General features: G+C 47.6%; 1 protein-coding gene across 3 annotated transcripts in view; it reads right to left on the reverse strand.

The window, feature by feature from the left end:
- The window catches only part of LOC119442589 (transcription factor Sp9), a 151874-nt gene that overhangs the window by 29728 nt on the left and 102346 nt on the right, over window positions 1-19800 (reverse strand). For all 3 annotated transcript variants that reach the window (XM_049662248.1, XM_037707515.2, XM_037707514.2), the window contains one exon: window positions 123-256. In XM_049662248.1, coding sequence (XP_049518205.1) covers window positions 123-170 — 48 coding nt within the window. In that variant the 5' untranslated portion in view covers window positions 171-256. The remainder of the gene's footprint in view (window positions 1-122; window positions 257-19800) is intronic.

Genomic DNA, 19800 nt, shown 5'->3' on the forward strand with positions numbered 1-19800 from the left:
AGCTCTCGCGGCGAGAAATCTCATCGAACCAAAACCGACGTAACGTCGACCGAGCGAGCGATCCGAGACCATTCAGAAGGCGACACAATACGCCGAAGACGACACGACACGGGAGGACTCACCTGCTTGAAATCGAAATCCACCACAGACGGCTTTAATTCGGCCTCCATGATGAGATCAAACCACTGGGACTGCCACTAGACGTTGTCACGTAACCCGATGACGTAGTTCCCGGACACCCGTCGCCGCCAATGCCCTGCAGCGGAAGAAAAACGAGAGACGAACACGGTTTTGAGTAAACGTAACTTAACTTGTAAATAAGTACAAAGCACAAAAAAAAGGAAATAATGGAAAGTGCCACTAGGTGCCGAATTAGAATTCAAATAAATCGGAGAGAGTCAATGTTTTCTTGTTTTTGTCTTCTGTTGTTATTGTTTTTGTTATTTTCTTTTCAGGAAGGAAAACGAAATGTACACCATTGGTGAGACCCACAGCTGAAGAACCGGACCCAGTAGCGGACTTTATTTAGAAATGTGGTTAGAGTATTCTTGATAAGGCATTATTATTATTATTATTATTATTATTATTATTATTATTATTATTATTATTATTATTATTATTATTATTATTATTATTATTATTATTATTATTATTATTATTAACTGAAAACGAAAAGAAGTAAGAGGGTTTCTTCCGCAGCATTAAGCTCCAAGTAGAGACACGAGCAGAATGGGATGCTGGCCAGTCCTATAATGGACTTCGGTGATGCGGTTGCGTTCAAGTTGCTCCGCACGTGTAGGAAAATAAATTCAAGGAAGGAGAGACTAATCGGTGATGCAAAGAAGCCTAATCGGTGATACTGTTAAGCAAGCGTTGTTTAACCACACGTTGAAAGCTTCTCCCAAGTATCGACACCTCCTATATATTCCTGGCGTCGTGATTCATTCAATACACGCAGACTTGAACTATCCCTCACCGAATTTTACCGTATCGAGAAAAAGAATCTTCGACATTTGCTATCGCAATATTGGCCTGGATCTGACAATTCCCGTTATCTTTGCATTTGGAGCTTCCACTCTCGGGTACATCAACAGGAATGTTCGTGCCACCGTCGAGGAATTTTTTATCGATTCCAAGCGATTGCTCAATTAAACTGCTTCCTTTACCATTATTATTTTTAGTATACTTCAATTAAGGCTGCGCCTTTCATTTTCTTGCATCTAACACGTTGAATTTATCAGTTTTCGCAAATTCACAAGTGAAATTTAATTTCTACATTCATTAAGCCTTAACCACCTGAGTCTTGTCCAATCATCCTATAGTGGGTATGAGCCACGATGTCAGAGAATAACAACAATGACAAAGCGCTGGCGTTCCAGTTCTTAAGACCAGGCTAAGTTTCTGAATAGCACTCATCTAACAGAACACAGTCGCAGCCAAGCTTTCGATCTGTCGTCAGTCAAGTAATGAATGAAACAAACAAAATTTATTCATGTTATGCAACCAGAAAGCCGCATTCTGAAAGGCTTCCTTTTATCGACAGTTTCTCGAAGCCTCTATTAATGCACACGACCGCAGTTCCCAAAAAGGCCATAGGTAATTCCTCTGACGTCGAATAATGAGTATGTGTTTCATTCCAAACGGTTACGGTTATAAAAAGAAAAAAAGAATAAAGGCCCGTAATCACAAAACTGCACTTACGTACTGTTTTCTAACTGGCCGGCATTCGGCCGTCCACCATGCATGATAGCGATCGGCGTGATAACGATACGAACGCTGCGGCGGTGGACAATCGTAGAAAAAACTCATGAGAACAACTTTACTGCCTTAGAGACCCAAGTCCGTGTCGGCAGGTAGCGGAGGGAAGGGAAGAAGTGAAGGCGAGAAAAAGAAAGAGAGGGAACGTCTAATGTTAACTCTATGGAGGGTTTTGTGAATGCATTTTTCTGGTTATTTAATAGGCCGAGTACTACGCCAGAAAGTTATTTAGCTCAGACTTCAAAGCGAGTGGTTTAACTTAAACATATAAGGGTTCGTTCACCGCCACAGACGTTGGCCATACGTTGGGCAATCTCCATTGGGCTGCGAATAAGCAGGTTGGGCGCCAGTTCCAAAAGGGCATGAAAGAGAAGTCGCAGGGCGCCGACAGCGACACCCATCGACGAGGCGTCACAGTGACGGACGACACTGGCGCGCGAGGCGTTTAAAAAGCGCGTCCTCAGCAGGTGCCGCCGCAGCTAATCGAGTGGATTGGGGCGTGTACGCGCCTCGCATTGGGCACCGGGAGGAAAGAACGGGGGCCATCCTTATCGAGATGGCGGATCTCGAAGCAAGTGACCTCCCCAGTACCGCGGTCGTTCTTTTGAGTTTCCACCTCCGCCAACACACACACACAAACACACACGCACAAGCACACACGAATGTCGGCGTTGAAAGAAGAAAAAAAGTGTAGGGGGGGGGGGAGCTGTCCATTCTTCGCGGCGTGCCTCGCGCGCCGCCGAAAGCATTGTGGGCGAACAATCGGCGCGCCGATTTCCTCGGCAGATTTTTTTATCGCCCGCGTAATACGAAGAAAAACGCAAAGAGAACAAGGCTATATAACCGTGCGACTGAGGACGGAAGCGAGAAAGAGATGGGCGCTGATTGCCATCTCCGCTTTGGCGGATCCAAGCCCCTCGACCACCTCCCCCCCCCCTCAAAACCCCCCCTGAACAACTTCTCCAGCGCTGGCTTCAGCACCGGCGTGGTGTATAAGATGCGACGCGATGATAAGAACGATGCGACCTGGCGCGGTTCGTTTATTTCTGATTCCCCCCCCCCCGTCCGCGAGGCGAGTTCCAGTCCGGAGGGTAGCTGCCGCAAAAGGAGCCGCGGTCGACGTTCAGGAAAGAGCCATTCACGAGTGGCGATAAAGTCAGCGTGATTAGCGCCTCTCCCTCTGTGGTCTCTTGGGTTGGGTCGCCTGCCTCCGCAACAACCCCCCCCCCCCCCCCCTCCACCCGCCGCGTTTCAGTGCGAGCCTTACCTATACGTCGCGCCGCCTGCTTTTGATTTTGGTTATTCATGGCGTCGTTGCTTTATAAGAACTGTTTGCCGTGCTGAATTGCCCCTTCGCGGAGGTAAGCACGCACACTACATGGGCTGCAGGTGCATTTGCGGTTTCGAATCGAGAGAGAGAGAGAACAAAGAATGGAGCGGCCGCGAGGTTCACCTTTCGCAAGGGGGTTATCAGACAAGTCTGAAGACCACTGCTGTGGAGGAATGAAAGGACACCTAAAGAGACACCAGCGTTGAGCTTACATGTATATGGCGGCAACAGACACCAATGAAAGTGCTCTAAACAGTCCCATGCCCCGAAAAGCGGCGGCCCTAGCTCATCTAAACTTACTGCTCCGACGACAAGAGCGCAGTGCACGAAGTGTCTCCTCACAATACATAACCCATAGAGAACAACACTACTCGTAGGATACACCGTCAATGGACCTAAATATGAGAGACACTGAGAACAATGGAAGAGACGGAAGATTTCACGTCTTAGATAAAAAGAAAGAAAGCGAGAAGAAAGAAATAAAGCCAGAAAGAAAGAAAGAAAGAAAGAAAGAAGGAAGGAAGGAAGGAAGGAAAGGAAGAAAGAAAGACAGAAAGAAAGAAAAGAAAGAAAGAAGGAAAGAAAGAAGGAAAGAACAAAGAAAGAAAGAAAGAAAGAAAGAAAGAAAGAAAGAAAGAAAGAAAGAAAGAAATCGGGAGCTTCGAGAACGACCATAACGCTAAAATTGCGCGCTCTGCTAAATGCAGAGCTCCCTGTTTTTGCCCACGGTGTGTTTGGAATGCTTCCTTCGCACAAACATTTTTGGGTTATGCTTATTCACTGTGAACCGCATTACGAATAGTCAAACCACAGAGAGTAGCAAAGAAGCATAGCAGCTATAGGGTACGGCAAATAACATGTGCACTGACACCTAAGCGATGAGACTACGAAACAAGTACGTGAGATTCAGCCTCTTGATGCGTGCAAAGCTTCAGTTCTCTCTCTACCTTCCCCCTCTGTTTAATCCCCTTTCCCCAAAGCGTAGCAAACCGGATGTGCATGTTATTTACCTTCCTTACCTTTTCTTTCCCAGAGCAGTATACCATTGAAATTACGGAAGGCTTCTAAATTAGCTCGACAAATGATGGCTGCGTGTGGTCTGTTCATCTATATATCTGAGTCAACAAAAGAAACTGCTTCTTTCTCGGTAGACAGCAGTGTTTACAGTGATATCGGGTGCCTATTGAAGCTTTGTGCTTTGTTGTGGGCCAACCCGGCGTTTTTTTTTTTTTTTTTTTTTTTTTTTTTTTTTTTTGGTTAACATACCAGCATTCCCATGTTTCCTTGTCGAGTTGTTCGTCTTTGTAGGAGTTCTTCCTGACTCATATATACATCTGACGGGCTGGGGAACTACGAATTTCACCATGTCACGGATAACACGAACCGCCACTTAGGATGAGTCTGCCCGCTTGCCGCTGGGGCCACAAAGTGACAACATTTACTGAGCAGTACATAGTGACGTCCGACTGAAAACAAATCTTGAACATTGCTTATGTAAGCCTTCGTTCGGTTGTACTTGGTTGCTAGGTCATGTGAAAGGGTAAATTGCAGTGGAGCTGCATAGTGCAGTCCTTGACGCTGTTGAGTCCGTGCCTTCTCGCTCTCTCTTTCTTTGTCGTCACCATTTTGCTGCTCGTTGTACGATTCTGTAACTATCGATGCACGTCAGCTAAGCTGTAAGTCAAGTCGTTAATATCGCCTTTTCTAGCCTGTATAAATTGCGTGCCCTCTTTGCGCATGCTGCGCATAATGAACTGCACGGGACGCTGCATACATCCCGCGCAGTGCAACCTCGATGCAACGACCGGCGCGGTACACGTCCAAGCACGGAAGCCCGCGGTCGGAAGGAAGTTAACAGAGCTGCCTCGTGGAATCACCTGCCTTATACACGTGTTTCGAGCCAAGTTAGACTCGACGACGGCCGGCGAGCGTGTCGGCCGCGGATGCACGCAGTACACCACCACACATAAGGGTGCCTGTGCGCGTGCGCACACAGCCTAGGCCAGTCGCGAGGTGTACGGCACTAATCTCTTCCTTGCATGCGCAGGAACAATGAGCGCGCACGCTACGCTTCGCCGAGGCGCCCATTGAAAAAAAACGAGGCGTGACGGTCGAGCCAGAGCGCCTCGCCCGGCTATAGCACGCGCTGTGTTGAACGGCGTGTACACATACCACCCCTGCCCGCGCACTGTATAAAGTGTATACGTATAGCCCCGCCATCGTGGCCGCCCTCAGCCACACCGCGCGCCCGTTTCAGCAGAGTGTGCTTGAACAGAGGAAGTGAAACGCGGTATACGTTGAGGTTATATAGTGTACGACTGCCGAAAGTGCGTATGTGCTTTCTTGTGCCGTGTGGCCGACGGGCTCCTTCCGCGAAGAAAGCTGAAAAATTTGCCAGAAATGATAGTTCTATAGCAAGAAGGCGCTACGCAGTGTAGATTGTTTCACTATCAGAGCCCTAAAAAATGTTATTTGCACCGTTTCCGAAGCGCCACTTAACGTTCCACGTGTACAGAGAGAGACCAGACTCACGGGCAACGCACTTCAGGGCAGATGCGACCCAGAGCTCTGTCAGTGATGTCTGATATGGCGGTATAATCACTCGCCAGCACGTTACGCAGGAAAGCTCATGCACATATACACTCACGTACACTTATGACAATATGGCAACGTAGTGCTCCATTCTTTAGATTTCTTTTTCTTTCTTTTTAATTTTTGTTTCAGACATACATTTATGGCCACTTACTCGCATTCGCACGACATACAGCCTGTCCTCTCAAAAGAACTCACTAGCACTCCCACTCCCTCACAATCATTGGCGCTAACTCGCTCGCACTGGAGCAGTGCGTACTACACGCCCCACCACTGGCTTACATTTACGACTCTAGAATGAGCGTGAGTGTGTACACACATCTTGTAGCTTCAACATGACTAACTACTGCAGTGCGCGTGCTCACTTCCGACCCCACTAACTACACTGTTTTACAGATGTTAAGTATATAAGTTCGTGTACCTGACAAAAATTTCGTGCGTAAGACAATGCACGTACGTTACACGAACGCAGAAAACAATGCGGTGCTCGAACAAGCACGGGTGCTACGTACACGCTCTGTGTTATCAGTATATTGGCGAACACGCCCCGAACTTACGTGCACGCCAGTGTGAGTACGGATAAACTCACAAAGGGGCCGGATTCTCGCGCGATGCGAGCTGCAGTCGCGGCCGGATGACAAGCGAGATGCGCGAGAGAGAAGCGGCTCCTCTATTTTGCACGTGCGCCGCGCCCTCGAAGCAAAAAGGATCGAGTGTTCCGGGGCGAGAGAACCGTCCCAGTTTTTCCGGCCGCCGCCACACCGAAGAAGAAGCCAAGGAGCACTATATACCCCCGTGCATTGTCCCCTTCTTTCTCGCGTGAACACGAGGACGCCCTTTCTTCGGGATGCTTTCGCCTTGATGGATGGGGCGCACGGCGTTGTCGTCATCTCAACAGTCTCCCCTTGCTCTTCGTTGCCCTCACTCTTTTCACCGGAACCTTCGTCCATGCTCGACCCTTTCCAACACGCTCTCTCTCTCTCTCTATGTGCTGTCTTTCAGCGCACTCCATCGCATCCTCTTTTTACTTCACCAGTTTGGTTTGTCTCTCCTTCGCGCTCAGGAAGAAGTTCGAGCGAGGGGACCAGAGCAGCAGCAAGCAGAGAACACATAACAAGAATCGGAGCGCGCGAGAATAAAGCAAGGACGCGGGACACCAAAGCGGAAACCGAAATCGCCGCTTTCTGCGAGGAAGAGAGGAGAGTTGGCAGCAGTGCTTTCTTTTCGACAAGTGAATTAAGAGTACAGTTCGAGAAGGCGCGTAAGCAAACAGAAAGCAGCGGGCGAAGGACGAACGTCAGGGGGAAGGCGAGGAGTGGATGGATCGGGGCGTAAAAGGAAGACAGCGCCACATAACCAGAACAAGAAAAGACCCTTTTTATATTATTATTTTTTTTTTGAAAATAAAAGAAGGAAGCAGCTCATAGACTGCCGCGAGTACAGGGAACCCAATACAGGGAACAAATCGCAATAAGAAAGAGTCTCGTTTAAAAGAGAAGGATGCGCCGATCTTAGGAACGTCACGGTGGTTTTGAGGGCTCGTAAAGAAGTGGTCCGGAGAAGAAAGTATGGGTAACCAAGCGAGGAAATGTTCTCTCTCTCCCTCTCCCTCTTCCTCTCTCTGAATTTTATTTCTGTTTCGATTATCCGCCGCCACTACTACTGCTGCTACTACAATCAACGTGGTACCTAGGACGGTGCGAGGTGACATGATGCAAGGCTGTTCCGTGTTAGCGGGCTCCATGGGCAGGACCAAATAAAAGCGAGCTAGTATATAACAACAGGACGCCGCGTCACCAGCGCAAATGCTGCAGACTGGAACAAACGGACTTGGAACAACAACGCTCGGAGTTCGCGCGCGCACCCTTCACATGCTGTCTTGACAGCAGACTTTTCAGGTCGAGGTGTGGCGGTGTAGCGTGCGGCGCGCAGCATGCGTATAAAGCCATGGGAGGGAAACGACGCTACGCAGCGCGCCCGTCAAAAGGGGAAGCAAACCGCCCGCGAGATGCAGCCTCGCTTGCGTGTCTATACAGTGCGGGCTGTCTTCGCTGGACAAGGGGAGTAGACGCCGCGATGAACGTGGCTGCCCCTCGTTCTCGGCTTTCAACGTGTCAAGGAGTCCGCAGCGCGAAGGCGCGAACGTACGCCGTAAGAGCCCACTCTCTCGTTCGATTTCGAGCGGCGATTTGTCTCCGCGAACAATTGGCGCACGCAGGGTCTTTACTAGCAGGATATACTGCGTCCGCGGAATACGCGTGAGCTGCAGTGAGTGACTGACTGATGGCACGCCGCTCTTGTGGCCTCTCTCTCTCTCTCTTCTTACAGCTCACCTCCTTCTTTTCTTGCGGTGATCCTATTCGCCTTTTTTTGTTGGCGTTCATTTGCCGCTTTGTTGTTATTAGAGAGGCGAGCGCGAAAAGGCAAAGATTTGACGTCCGCCGGCCGACCGGCCGGGCAAAGGTCAGTCCAAATCAATTCCACGCTTCTTGAAGTCCGCGCGATGCTTCGGCCTAGTACGCGTTCGATTTGCGTGCCCAATCCTTTTCACACTCTGTTCCTGGTTCGGAATAGACGGATGCGCTCGCAAATAGAGCGGCGCGCGGCTCTTGCTTACAGAAAAGCCAAGAAGAGCAGTGATGCGGCGGAAGCCAAGCGTCCCGGTCTTGTCCTTCAGCGCCCGTAGAAGGCAGAAGAGGATTGGACGTGACAGCTATACTATTATACTCTTCGGCCGACTGAAATGACAGATGCGTTTTCTCGCAATTAAAGGAAAATTTGTACAGGATAATCAATGCGCGGAGAATGTTTTCTTTCTTTAAAATTTAGTTCTTTATTTTTTTTTCTTGTACTTCAGAGAATTTCGGAGTACTTCCTTGGCGCAGGGGTTTCAATTGGGGCTTGTTTCGCAACCCTTACGTTTATCGACACGAACTTCCAGCAACTAACTCACGTATTATATAGCGTTCCTGCAATCAACACGCCACCTCAACTCAATGATGATGATGATGATGGTTACTGGCGTTCCCTTTGAAAAGGGGCGGGGACAAAGTCTCCTAGCCTGCTTGATCAATTTAATCAGGTTTTACTACATTTATCGCCATCTAGCCTTTTGCCTATCTGATTTCGATCCTAACTTTTCTATTTAAAACCTTTATCACTGTAGGTATACTATACCATTACGTTCACTTCCAATGACTCCAGTTCTATCAATCTCTTCCCTGCTTTTCTTCCGCGAATACTCTAACCATATTTTATCTCGACTACATAGACAGCAGCGCCACCTCTCCATAGAAGTGCTGACTGCGCTTCGTGATCATCCACGGTGATGCGTCTTCATCCGCCGAGGGGCAGTGGTGTGCTCAACTCGCTGTGTGGAGGAACAGCTTCGAGTCGAGGATTGCTTGAGAATACGGGGGTAAATGCAAAGAACCTCGACTTGGATGTTTTCGATCGTACAGAGCAAACAAGTTTTTTCTCCTGCATGGTATTCACAAAGATTAAGATTTTTTTTCCCTTTCTTTTTTGCGAAATCTGAAGGAAGAAATGCGTCAAGCTTCGGTGCCAGTTTGATGAGTATTTCCACAAAAAATATACAAAAAAAGAGGTGGTATAGGAAGAGCCGGCTATTTTCAAAGAAGCGTTAAATTGCCGTCATTTCCTGCGGTATATATACGTGACAGCACAAACTGCGCACATTTCCAACGGATGCTGAGGGGGTGTCGACAGACACGACCTTTTGCGATTACCGCAATGCAGACAGGATGGAGGCTTGCAACGAGAGGACATGAAAATAGTTGCCAGCGCCGACGTGAAGACGGCGACGATATGGATGGTTCTGGAGCTCCCATGTCGAAGTGTTGTTAGATGTGGTATACACCCTGGGTGCAATTCTCTGGTGAAACCAAAGATCCAAATTCTTCGTGTATTGAAATAAGTGCGTCCGTAAAATACTGCTAACCCATGATTGTAGCCTTTTTGCAACACAGAAATTCTTGGTTGCTTGTTTTTTAGAGGTCTGGTAGGCGCTTCGATTTTAACGAATCTGAACGATTTAAAAAACCACAGTACTTTTTCTTTGATTGCTTGCTTTTTCTTTTTCCTTCTTTTTTTCTTTTCTCTTTTCTTTTTATTTGCGAGGTCTAACATATTTTGTTTTAACGAACCACTCGCTATCGATACTTTCCTTATGAGTTCGTTTTGTTAGCTCATGGTTTGACTGCGCTATACAACCTTCTGTTCCCCTGTGGTTCTCCTATCCTCAGCGGCCGATCATTCGGGACAGCTGCCTGTTCATCCGGGGTTGTTTTAATACATACTGTAGTCCTTTATCTTTACACTGACTGTCGCCATCCGGCTTTTGGTTGGCAATTCAACATTTCACAATTTCGGGAGTTTTTAATGTCGAGCTCGGTTCTGGTTCCTGGAGATTACAATATCTATAGGAGCGCTCGCGTTGCTCTCGGGGAAGCGACACGAGCACCAACTGCGCGCAGGTGTTCTAAAATTGTGCTACGTATTTAGAGTTCGTGCACATTACTACGGAGTTCCCACTGTCCAGGGACACAGCTCTGCGGATATTCACCACCTATACGCACTCGGACCAACCTCTCTCTGTATTTGACAAATTCACTCGTCCTCTTTTCCTCTTTCCATTCCCCCTTTTCCTTACCCCAGTGTACGGTAGCAAACCAAATGCTCGTCTGGTTGACTTCCCTGCCTTTCCTCTCCTTGCTTTCTCTCTCTAATGCCCTTCAGTGGGCGAAGGATGTCTTAACAGTTCCCTTGACGGCATCGCGTGCCGCCGAGGACTGTGACAGTACCAGTCAGCAAACATTCCAATGGCTACCAATGCCACCATTACTTATATGCAAACGTGTGCCACTGACTAACGTCATTGTGTTTTCCCTTAAATTTCCTCTCTAGACCAAAGCGAAGCGCGGAGGAGTGAACCGTTAGCAATTACTAGACAGTGATATACAGAATTAACAGTCAAAACACGTGATCTTCAGTCTGTTGCAAGGAGATGAAGAAACCTTGTGTTACGCTTGCCATGCAGCGCGTGACCACGGCCCCCTCGACACTCGCTATGCACACGTCGCCACGCACCCAACTGACCCTGGAAAGTAGCACAGAAGTGAATCTCAAGCGCCGTCCTCCCAAACGCATGTGCCTCTAGAGTTTCGCGCGCCACTGCTCGTCGACTCATGCCTTCGAGCGTCGTTCCGAACAGCATTCGCCGCAGACCACGCCGGGAATACATCGTGCAGAGCGCAGAGTCTCGGAGTGTAGGAGTATACGCGGGCATCCGCCCAACGATGCGGCGCCATCGCGCGTCGGAGAAGCGCGGTGAAGCCGCTGCTGCTGCTGCTGTTGCAAGCGGCGCTGCCGCGGCCGGACGCCGGGGATCCCGAGGAGGCTCCAGCGGCAGCTCGCCCCGCTGTCTGATGGGCTCCTCGCGTGACCGGGCCACATCACCTCGCGTGACGGCCATTTTGTCCTCCTTTTGTACCAGCCTCCACACCGACGACCGCGGCTGCTGCAGCCCTCAGCCTGCGCCGGCGGCGGCGAGGAACACAACTGCAGATAACGCCCCCCTCCCCGCAAGCATAGCCGCCGATGAGACGCCGACGCCACTCCCGGGCCTGTATGTATATAAATATATGCATACTATAAGCGGTGCCCGTGGCTTGTGTGCATACGTATATACGGAGGCAACTCTATAAATATGTGTTCGATCCGACCGACAAGTCTCCCGTCAGGAGGCTTAAAGCCCACGCGCGTTCAGATCGTATCGCCGAATGCAGACACGTTAGTTTGCACCTTGGTGGGAAAGATTCGTTAGGGAAAACATTCGTTAGAAGGTGTCGCGCGGAATGGTTACACTGACTGAGCAGACGGCAGAGGATGGTTTTTTAGGCTCATTTAGGCGCTTGCGTGCATGCGTGCGATGTACAACTAACGGAACTCGCAGTGTTATAAGACTACAGGGTATATACGTATATATAGAAACGCTGCATCGAAATGTCTTTGACTATTTCATGAAAAAAAAAGAAAAGAAAGAACTCGAAACCGTTTCTGTGTCTTTCGCACACGGCACGCGGCACCAGTGCGACTTCATGGTACATGTAGGCTCTATACGCTCCTGTGCTTCGTGACCATGCTTAAATCAGGGGGCGCCTGCCTGTATGCATCTGTCAGATGACGACCGGCTTGTTTAGGTGGTTGACAGTTCTTAACGAACACTTGTCCCTTCTCGCAGACTCCGCGTATCCGTCAGCACTTTCTGCGCGTCTCATTAGCGAACATAAAATGAGAGGCACTGGCATCATATTACCGACGTATACTTCAACGTGGCGCCACTTGGCGTCGCAGCGTCCGGTTTATGCTGTGATACGACCACGTGGTAATGTCGGCCGAGACATATATTTTGCATGTGGTTGACGATTGAAACGGAAACATCAGAATGCGCATTTACTTCGTAATAATAGCGTGCTTATTGCGCAGCGTGAAATCTGTAAACAAACTGCATGCATGATTGTCAACAAACGGGCGTAAATGTATAGGCAAAAAGTGCAGACTACACTGGCATGCTTCTCTTCGTCGCTTTGAATAAAGTATTTCCCAAGTAAGTGCTGAACGTTTGGCCACTTCAATTAGTGATGCCTGTGGAGAAATCTCATGGCTTCTTCGTGACGTCACGCTCTGCGGCCTGACCATATACGCGCAGACGCCGGGCGTCTACTGAACATACGTTCGTTGTGGTTGCCGCTTAAGTGCCCACTGTTCGATTCCGTTACCGGCTGGCGACGTTAAGTGAAATGAGTAACGAAATTCGTTGCACCGAACGTATAGTGCCAAACGCGACCGGTATAGAGTGCGCCGCTGCATTTGAGAGCGGAAGAGCGCACGTGCAGTACAGGCGCAGTACACGCCACGTCGACCACCACGAGATGTAGAAAACCACACAAGGATAACCCCCACAATCCTCATCCTCCCACTCACACTTCCACACAAAGGAGGAGGCGGTGCAAACAAAGCAAAGGTGGCACCGAGAGCGTAGGGAAAAAAATCGTGGCAAAAAACGGTAGTCTGGAAATAAGAGAGGGCGCACTGTTTCAGATTGGTTGGAACGTAGACACGTTAAAATCTCGTGCACCAATTGAAAGCGACGGGCGAAGAAAAAAAAAAGAAGAGAAAAACCGACAAAAATTTAGTAAAGCCAACAAAAGTAGACGGCACAAATATATATATATATATATATATATATATATATTTTTTTTTTTTTTTTCTGGGGGACCACGAAGCATTGCGCCAGATTCTTGTTTTCTTTCGTTTGATTTACTTTCGTCTCGACAAGGCACATGCAGAGTGTGCACGCGTGCATTAAGTCACACAAAACGTGCTGGCAGAAACCAAACGTCATCCCCAAAACCCACCGTTTATACTCCCTGTTGATTCACGATTAAAGCAAGAAAAAAAAAACGAAAGAAATCAGAAACACGCCGCAAAGCTGGAGGAGATAGAGAGAGAGAGAAATGAAACGTTCATGCACACCAACGGCTTACGCGCATTTGCAGAGAGCAGAAGCGAAACGACTGTTCTTATAAAACGCGCTCTACGCGAGAGGATAAATAGAGAGGCCCGCATAGAAACGAACGCAGGGTGCTTCAAAAGGGAGGGCGAGGACAGCCGCTCGCAATGAAAGCAAAGAGGACGGAGGGCTGGGAGGGCGGCAAAAAAGGTGGGAAAGGGGCGTGGAAAAAGAGGTAGAGGAGGGTCGCGCAACGCCAGCGTGAATGGGAGCCTGAAAAGAGTCAGCGCGGTACAAACCAACCGGATGCTTTCCGCTTGTCCGATTCGGAAGATTGATGTCCATTTCCGCGGATAGCGGTTATGAAAGCAGCAGAGTGGATGGAGGGGGGGCCGACTATGGCAAGCGAGCGGGATTGAGGCGCCATGCCAAGAAAGGTCTCGGCATCGCGGTGGCAGGCGCTTGAGTGATGCAGCGCAAGCCGCTGAGAGCGCGGATTAAGAGCGCTTCGGCCGCGGATTAAATCCGAGCAAGGACAGACCCACGGCGTGCTCCTGCAGCCACGAATACGGGGCATGGGAAGAGCAGGGCGAACTGTGCCTTTCTCTCTCTCTCTCTCTCAATCTACGTACCACTTGGTACGAGGTGACGTCAAATAGCGCGCCATAAACGCGCCGCCGCAGAACGTGTCAAAGTCGGCTTAAAGGGCGGCATTGTGAGTGCGGATTTGCGGCTACAAACCAGAAGCGTGCATGCGCCCGCGTTCGAGCGCCTGGGACGGCGTGCCAGCTTGCGGTGCGAGCTTCGCTGACAGCTTCATTTTACAGTGTATACGGGCATTTAGCGGCCGCGTACCCGTGGCCGCTAGCATCAAACACCGAAGTTCTGACAGACACGGCATCTTACATTTACATCCGTTCTTAAACGAGTCACGCACATACAGAGAGATGTAGAAAGAACGAGTAAGCGTTTATTTTATTTTTACTTTATTTATTTATTTTTTATTTTTTTTTTTTTGGGGGGGGGGCAGTTTTCGTCTCTCCTGACTTCTCAGCGTAGATAGATTTGGTGATGCCGTTAGCTACGACTGCGAGAAGAAGCAACGGGACGTGCGAACTGCGGTTTCGTTTAATGCATTGACTACTTGCTTCTGACTTTGAAAGTTAACTTCACAGCAGTTGTGGTGTTTTTCACTGGTCGATCTGGGTGCGGGCGCCGAAATCTTGGGTCCTGCAGCAAGCGTTAGGACTTTACCTATCCAAACCTGCCAACGAAACGCAAAAAAAAAAATGCTCTGAGAGGGGATTACACGGGACGTTGTTGCGCGAACGTCACACAAATCGGTTCCGAAAATGGTGCCAAACTTCCGCTTTGTACGTTTGGATGGCAGAGTCATCGACCCTCAGCGCTGACCCAATGATACGTGCCAATTCACGTGAAGACGAAAGCGACGCATGCTTCTCGTCCTATTTCCGTGCGAACCCACGCCACGGCGGCGGAGCGAGTTGATCCGAAACGACCAGCCGTGGAAAGCGCGAACCCGCTCCAGACTGATCAAGAGGAAAACGGATTCGCCGCTACAGAGCAAGAAATCTTGTTCCAGATCAACCAGCAAAACAATTCTATTAATTATTCCTTAAATTTTAAGCACCATTGTCAATAGCCTCGCCTGGAGCCAATTTTACGATTGTACGTACATGTATAATAACAAAATGCAACATCAGTGTTGCATGAAGAAAACAGCAATAGGTCGAGAAAGACGTAGACACGTATTCGGGTAGAATGTCAATTTTCTGATCATGTAGTCAACAATCTTTTTTTTTTTTAATTCTGCTTAAAGATGGGATACACGATAGCCATACTATCTGCCAGCGACGTCGAAGTGCTGTCGAACTGATGCGCCAGTGATGTCGACATAGGCGCTGAATGATATACCTTACGGACAGAAAACAAGTGATGCGGCGAATAATTACACGAGTTCTGCGGAAGTCCGCTTGCAGAGGAAGCTTCGTGAAAGACAAAATTAGCACCCAAAAGCGAGGACGCTGCCTTTGCACCAACGTGCTACTTTCAGGCGGATGGTAAGTTTCCGATTAAAAAAAATTAAATAAATAAAAAGAAAGGAAGGAAGTCAATTTAAAGTGTAAGTACATGAACTTCCAGCATCCGGCACTAAACGACCCGAAAATCACGAGTACGATCAGTTCAAGTAAATTTGGTCGTGGTACTGCAGGGTATATATACCACGTGTCCCAGCTATAACGTTAGCCAAGCTTGGCAGAAAAAGAAATTGGATAAAAATACCTGGTGCACGTTACAATTATAAAACCGACGGTGTTTGTTCGTCACAAGTACTAACCGTACTTGCAGCGTGTTTTTTTTTTTTTTTCCTATTTTTTTCTTATCACACTTTGGGACAAGTGTGATAAGGACTCTGGGACACCCTATATACCTAATCTACTCGTTGCCTTAACACCCCTTCCAGCCCGCATAGTGCTTTTTATACAGTTAGTTCCTGCCTTCCCTCAGCAGCATTTCTGGGCGCAGATCCACGATGATAATTTCCTTTATCCATTTTTTTTCACGCCCTTCGCCATCTCTTCCCATGCCACCGTATCGCCGGGATCTGTCTGGCACAAGGCGCGACGAATTATGAGGAAAGAACCGAATCGAAGGCAAAGAACCGTTGCAAAGTGCGCTGCTCACGTGCGTTTGCTTTCTCAGCTAAGCAAAAACAAAAAAAAAAATGGCCCGCAATTTGTCACTCGTTCGAACACCGTTCTATAACGCGTAGGTAGGGGATAAGAACTTGCTGCAGGCAGCGAAACTGCCACTGAGTCAAGAGAAATTAGGAACGGGCCGCAGAAATCCGCGACTAAGCGAGCGAAACGGAACTGGCGCAAGAATCAAACAAACCAACAAAAATAAAGTCCTGGGAGAACGGAGAAATCGCCGCCAGGCCAAGGCGGAGGTAATGCATCGGCGAACGCTGTAACACGATGTGGACTCGCGGAACCGCATGGCATGTCGATGAGCGGGAGATGAGTCAGCGCAAATTGAGTTGGCGAGTTTTTCGCGCTGAAACGACGCGATGGCGCTAACAAGCAAATCGACCGATTAGGTGAGCCAGAAATTGCTGCAAGTATAGAGAGTGGAGGAGGTTGACGAGGGGGAAGTTCGTCATCAAGTACGACTCCCTTCATGTGTGAAGTGGCGCAGTGCAAGGGGTGAGTGACGCCTCAGGCTCTTCGGCGCCATTTCTACGTATTTCACTCAGGTCCTAATGGTTATCCGCATGCCCAGTCGATAGAAAAGTGAGGAACAAACTTCTTATTGGTCGTATATCCGGGGTCGCGCTCTCAACTTTACCGCATTCGGGCAAACTTCCACTCACTAATGACGTGGCTTGCGGCAGGAACGTACTAACTCGAGAGTCCCGCTGAAAGCAATAGAGCCTATCAAGTAGATATCCTCAGTGAGACCCCATGTATATTTTAAGGCACAATTGCCTTCAATACTTTTCAAGGTAACCTCAAAAGCGTTTACGTAAAATAATAGTCCCGGATATAAAGTCGGATGCATGCGTGACAGCATATATGGAAGTGGTTAAAACACATCCTTGCCTTCAGCCCCTTTCGTGAAAACTGACAATGATTTGATGCAAACCGTTGCGCCGTCATAGATGACGAAAAGCATCCGTAAATTACGTTTCGAATATCGCGAATTGACATGAACGTCATCATGCATGAAATCATGACAATCATGAAAATCATGAAATCCACCATTATGCTAACCTCTCACACGATGTTGCCCCTTCAATTCTGCGTTTAAGCACATAGATGGAGGTGTGACAAGAAATATGAGGTGACACAAACTTTCTGCACGAACGCAAATGAATATGTTGTCTTCACCACCTAACCGTGCACGGTACTTTAACAAAAAAGAAAGGAGTTTTCACGTTCGTCACATACCATTCGGTAATACGACAAGAAAAGCGATTGTGTCCCCGAGCTGTATTCGGGTATCAGGAAGATATATCTCGCAATCCGTGTTTTTGATTGATCACTTTAGGGTAAACTTTCCCCCACATGAGACGCTTGGCTTCCAGCGCGATGCGTCCGTTAAAAGCGATAGCATTCAAAGTGACCGATAGAATATACCGTACCTGGTACATGCTCGCTTTTCGTCGATAAAGTAAATACTTTCTTGATTTTGTCTTACTTCTTACAGCACTACTTTCGTACTTTCTTGGGTGGAAAATAATATGTTCAATTGAAAGGAGAGAGCATGTTGACAAACGCACATTCAACGAACAATGAATTGAAACAAATGACTATATAACGAAATTCATGCACAGAATGTGCTCGGGCAACGTAGCCTGATTTCAAAGTTTATAGGTGAAACTGTGCCTGTGACAGTAGCACAAAGACGCTTAAATCACATGAAGTTAACCTATACAAATGGCATGAGTTATGCGTTTTACAAATAAAAACTGCCGTTGGCGTCATGGCAACAATATTCATGTACCAATAAAACGATTGCACGTTTCGGCATTTTTCTTTTCCTTTTCTCACATTCTTGAAGGTGAAGAACCAATGAATGCGACAATTATGAAATCATTTCTTTATTTTTATTTTTTTCGCTGCAGAACACTGCAAAAGAGAAAAACCGAAGTACTCTCATGCCTCAATCTCCTCGTAGAAACCGATTTATAACAGAACAGAGCAGATTCCGGCTGGCGGTCTGGAATCACATAATCAAGGTGCATCGATAATTCTCTTTGAGATTCTGAGAGTGCAGAGTTTCTGTCATTCCTGAACCACTCCGTGAAATGACTGGCCTACAATGCCTGAAATGGGAACGCCTGAAATGCATTGGCGTTTCATTTATCATTCATCTAGAAAGCCTTCCTTGCGCGATGCCCGACAAAAATTATGCTGAACACCAGTGTGTTTCTTGTCTTATTTCTGGGAGAAACTTCGTGAGGTTAGTGGCATATCGTCAGGATTTATATAAGAATGCGAACTTGTATGCCCACATTCCTTATGAATTAACTGATTCAATCCCTGAATCACAACATGTGCCCTAAAAGTAAATAATAAATCTTAATTCGTGTAATTTTGTTAATTTATTAACTAATCAGTGATTATCCCAGAATTTCTTATGTCCGCCGGGCCGTTTAATGTGTCGACGGAAAAATAACTTATTTATGCCTGCTGTACATATTTATGAATTCACTAAAGCCTTTGCTGAAACACCCAGTATTAGTATAGCAAAGAACAAGAATACTATAGGCAATGTCTTTAATTTATCGAACACACCTTGTAGTTCAATTTCCATGCGTAATGAGTTGCTTGTTTTATATTTTTTTTTTCTGTGTAGAACGAACATATGAGGACCTTTTTGTTCGCTGTACTTTTTCTTCCAACTTTAACTTGCAGTGCATGTGTTCAAACTTACAATGGGCGAGGCTTTCAAAATTAAAACACCGTGTCTTTGTGCTCACCGTGAAATAAGGTGTTAAAATACAAAGTAATAAGGATCTGAAATTTGAACAGGCCAAGGCGCACCCTAAAATTTTCCAGAATAGTAGAACAAATTTCAAGGAAACCGAGGAAAAAATAAGCCAATAAGAAAGCGTGTGGTCGGGGTAATTTTTCAGAAAACCGATATACTATATACACCAGGAGGTCCGAACTTGTGCAAAGAAAAAAAAAATACCTAAGGGTATACAGAAGAAGCTGCGTGCCTCGAATACGCGTCACACTGAAATTTATCTTCCAGGAACGCACCTGGACGAAGCAGGTCGCTGTACATCGACGCGCGCTCGTGACGTTTTCGCTCGAAATGGCTCTTATAATACGCTCGCGGTGGCGCCAAGAAAGCTAAAAACAAGTACACAAATTTGAAACAAGAATTTGAAGACGAAGACCGGGGGAAGGTTACACCCTGTACATGAGAGTGGGAAAAAAGAAGAAAGACAAGAAAAGCAAAGTTAGTGGAAAAACCGAGCGAGTAAAGGTGCCGACGCGTATATACAAAGAGAAGGGAGGGTGCAGGTATGCGCGCACAAAATTAATTACGCGAGTGGAGCCGCGCGGAGGAGTTGTCATGCCCACGGCGTCGTCAGCGACCTTCCAGAAGCCGCCTCGGTCGGCGAACGCTTGTGTGCAACACACGTGTGAAGCGCTACAGCGATTCAACTATCAGATACCTACAGAAACGCTCCACGTATGCAGTGTCATATATGAGAATTTCAGCTAGTCCGTAAACGCAGTTTGCGGACTATAGCTCTTTACGGCAATATGTAGGTATATGTTATTTCTTCCTAAAGGCGCGTTATCATCGTCATCATCATGACCATCATTACACGGCGTGCATGCAATTGAGCAGTTTGGTGTGAAAGACCATATATATATTGCAGTGTCTGGTGGGTGGAATAGGACTGTGAGAAAGCAACCACCGCATACGCAAGCGTGCATTCTATAGACGTGCATTGCGGTGATACCGAAAGGAGCCGTAGCACAGGGATCCCTTCCGTAGTGAAAGCGCACATACATTATTATTAAATAATGCCGCGAACAGA

Source organism: Dermacentor silvarum, chromosome 2, assembly GCF_013339745.2.
Source record: "Dermacentor silvarum isolate Dsil-2018 chromosome 2, BIME_Dsil_1.4, whole genome shotgun sequence".
In the NCBI taxonomy this organism is placed as follows: domain Eukaryota; kingdom Metazoa; phylum Arthropoda; class Arachnida; order Ixodida; family Ixodidae; genus Dermacentor; species Dermacentor silvarum.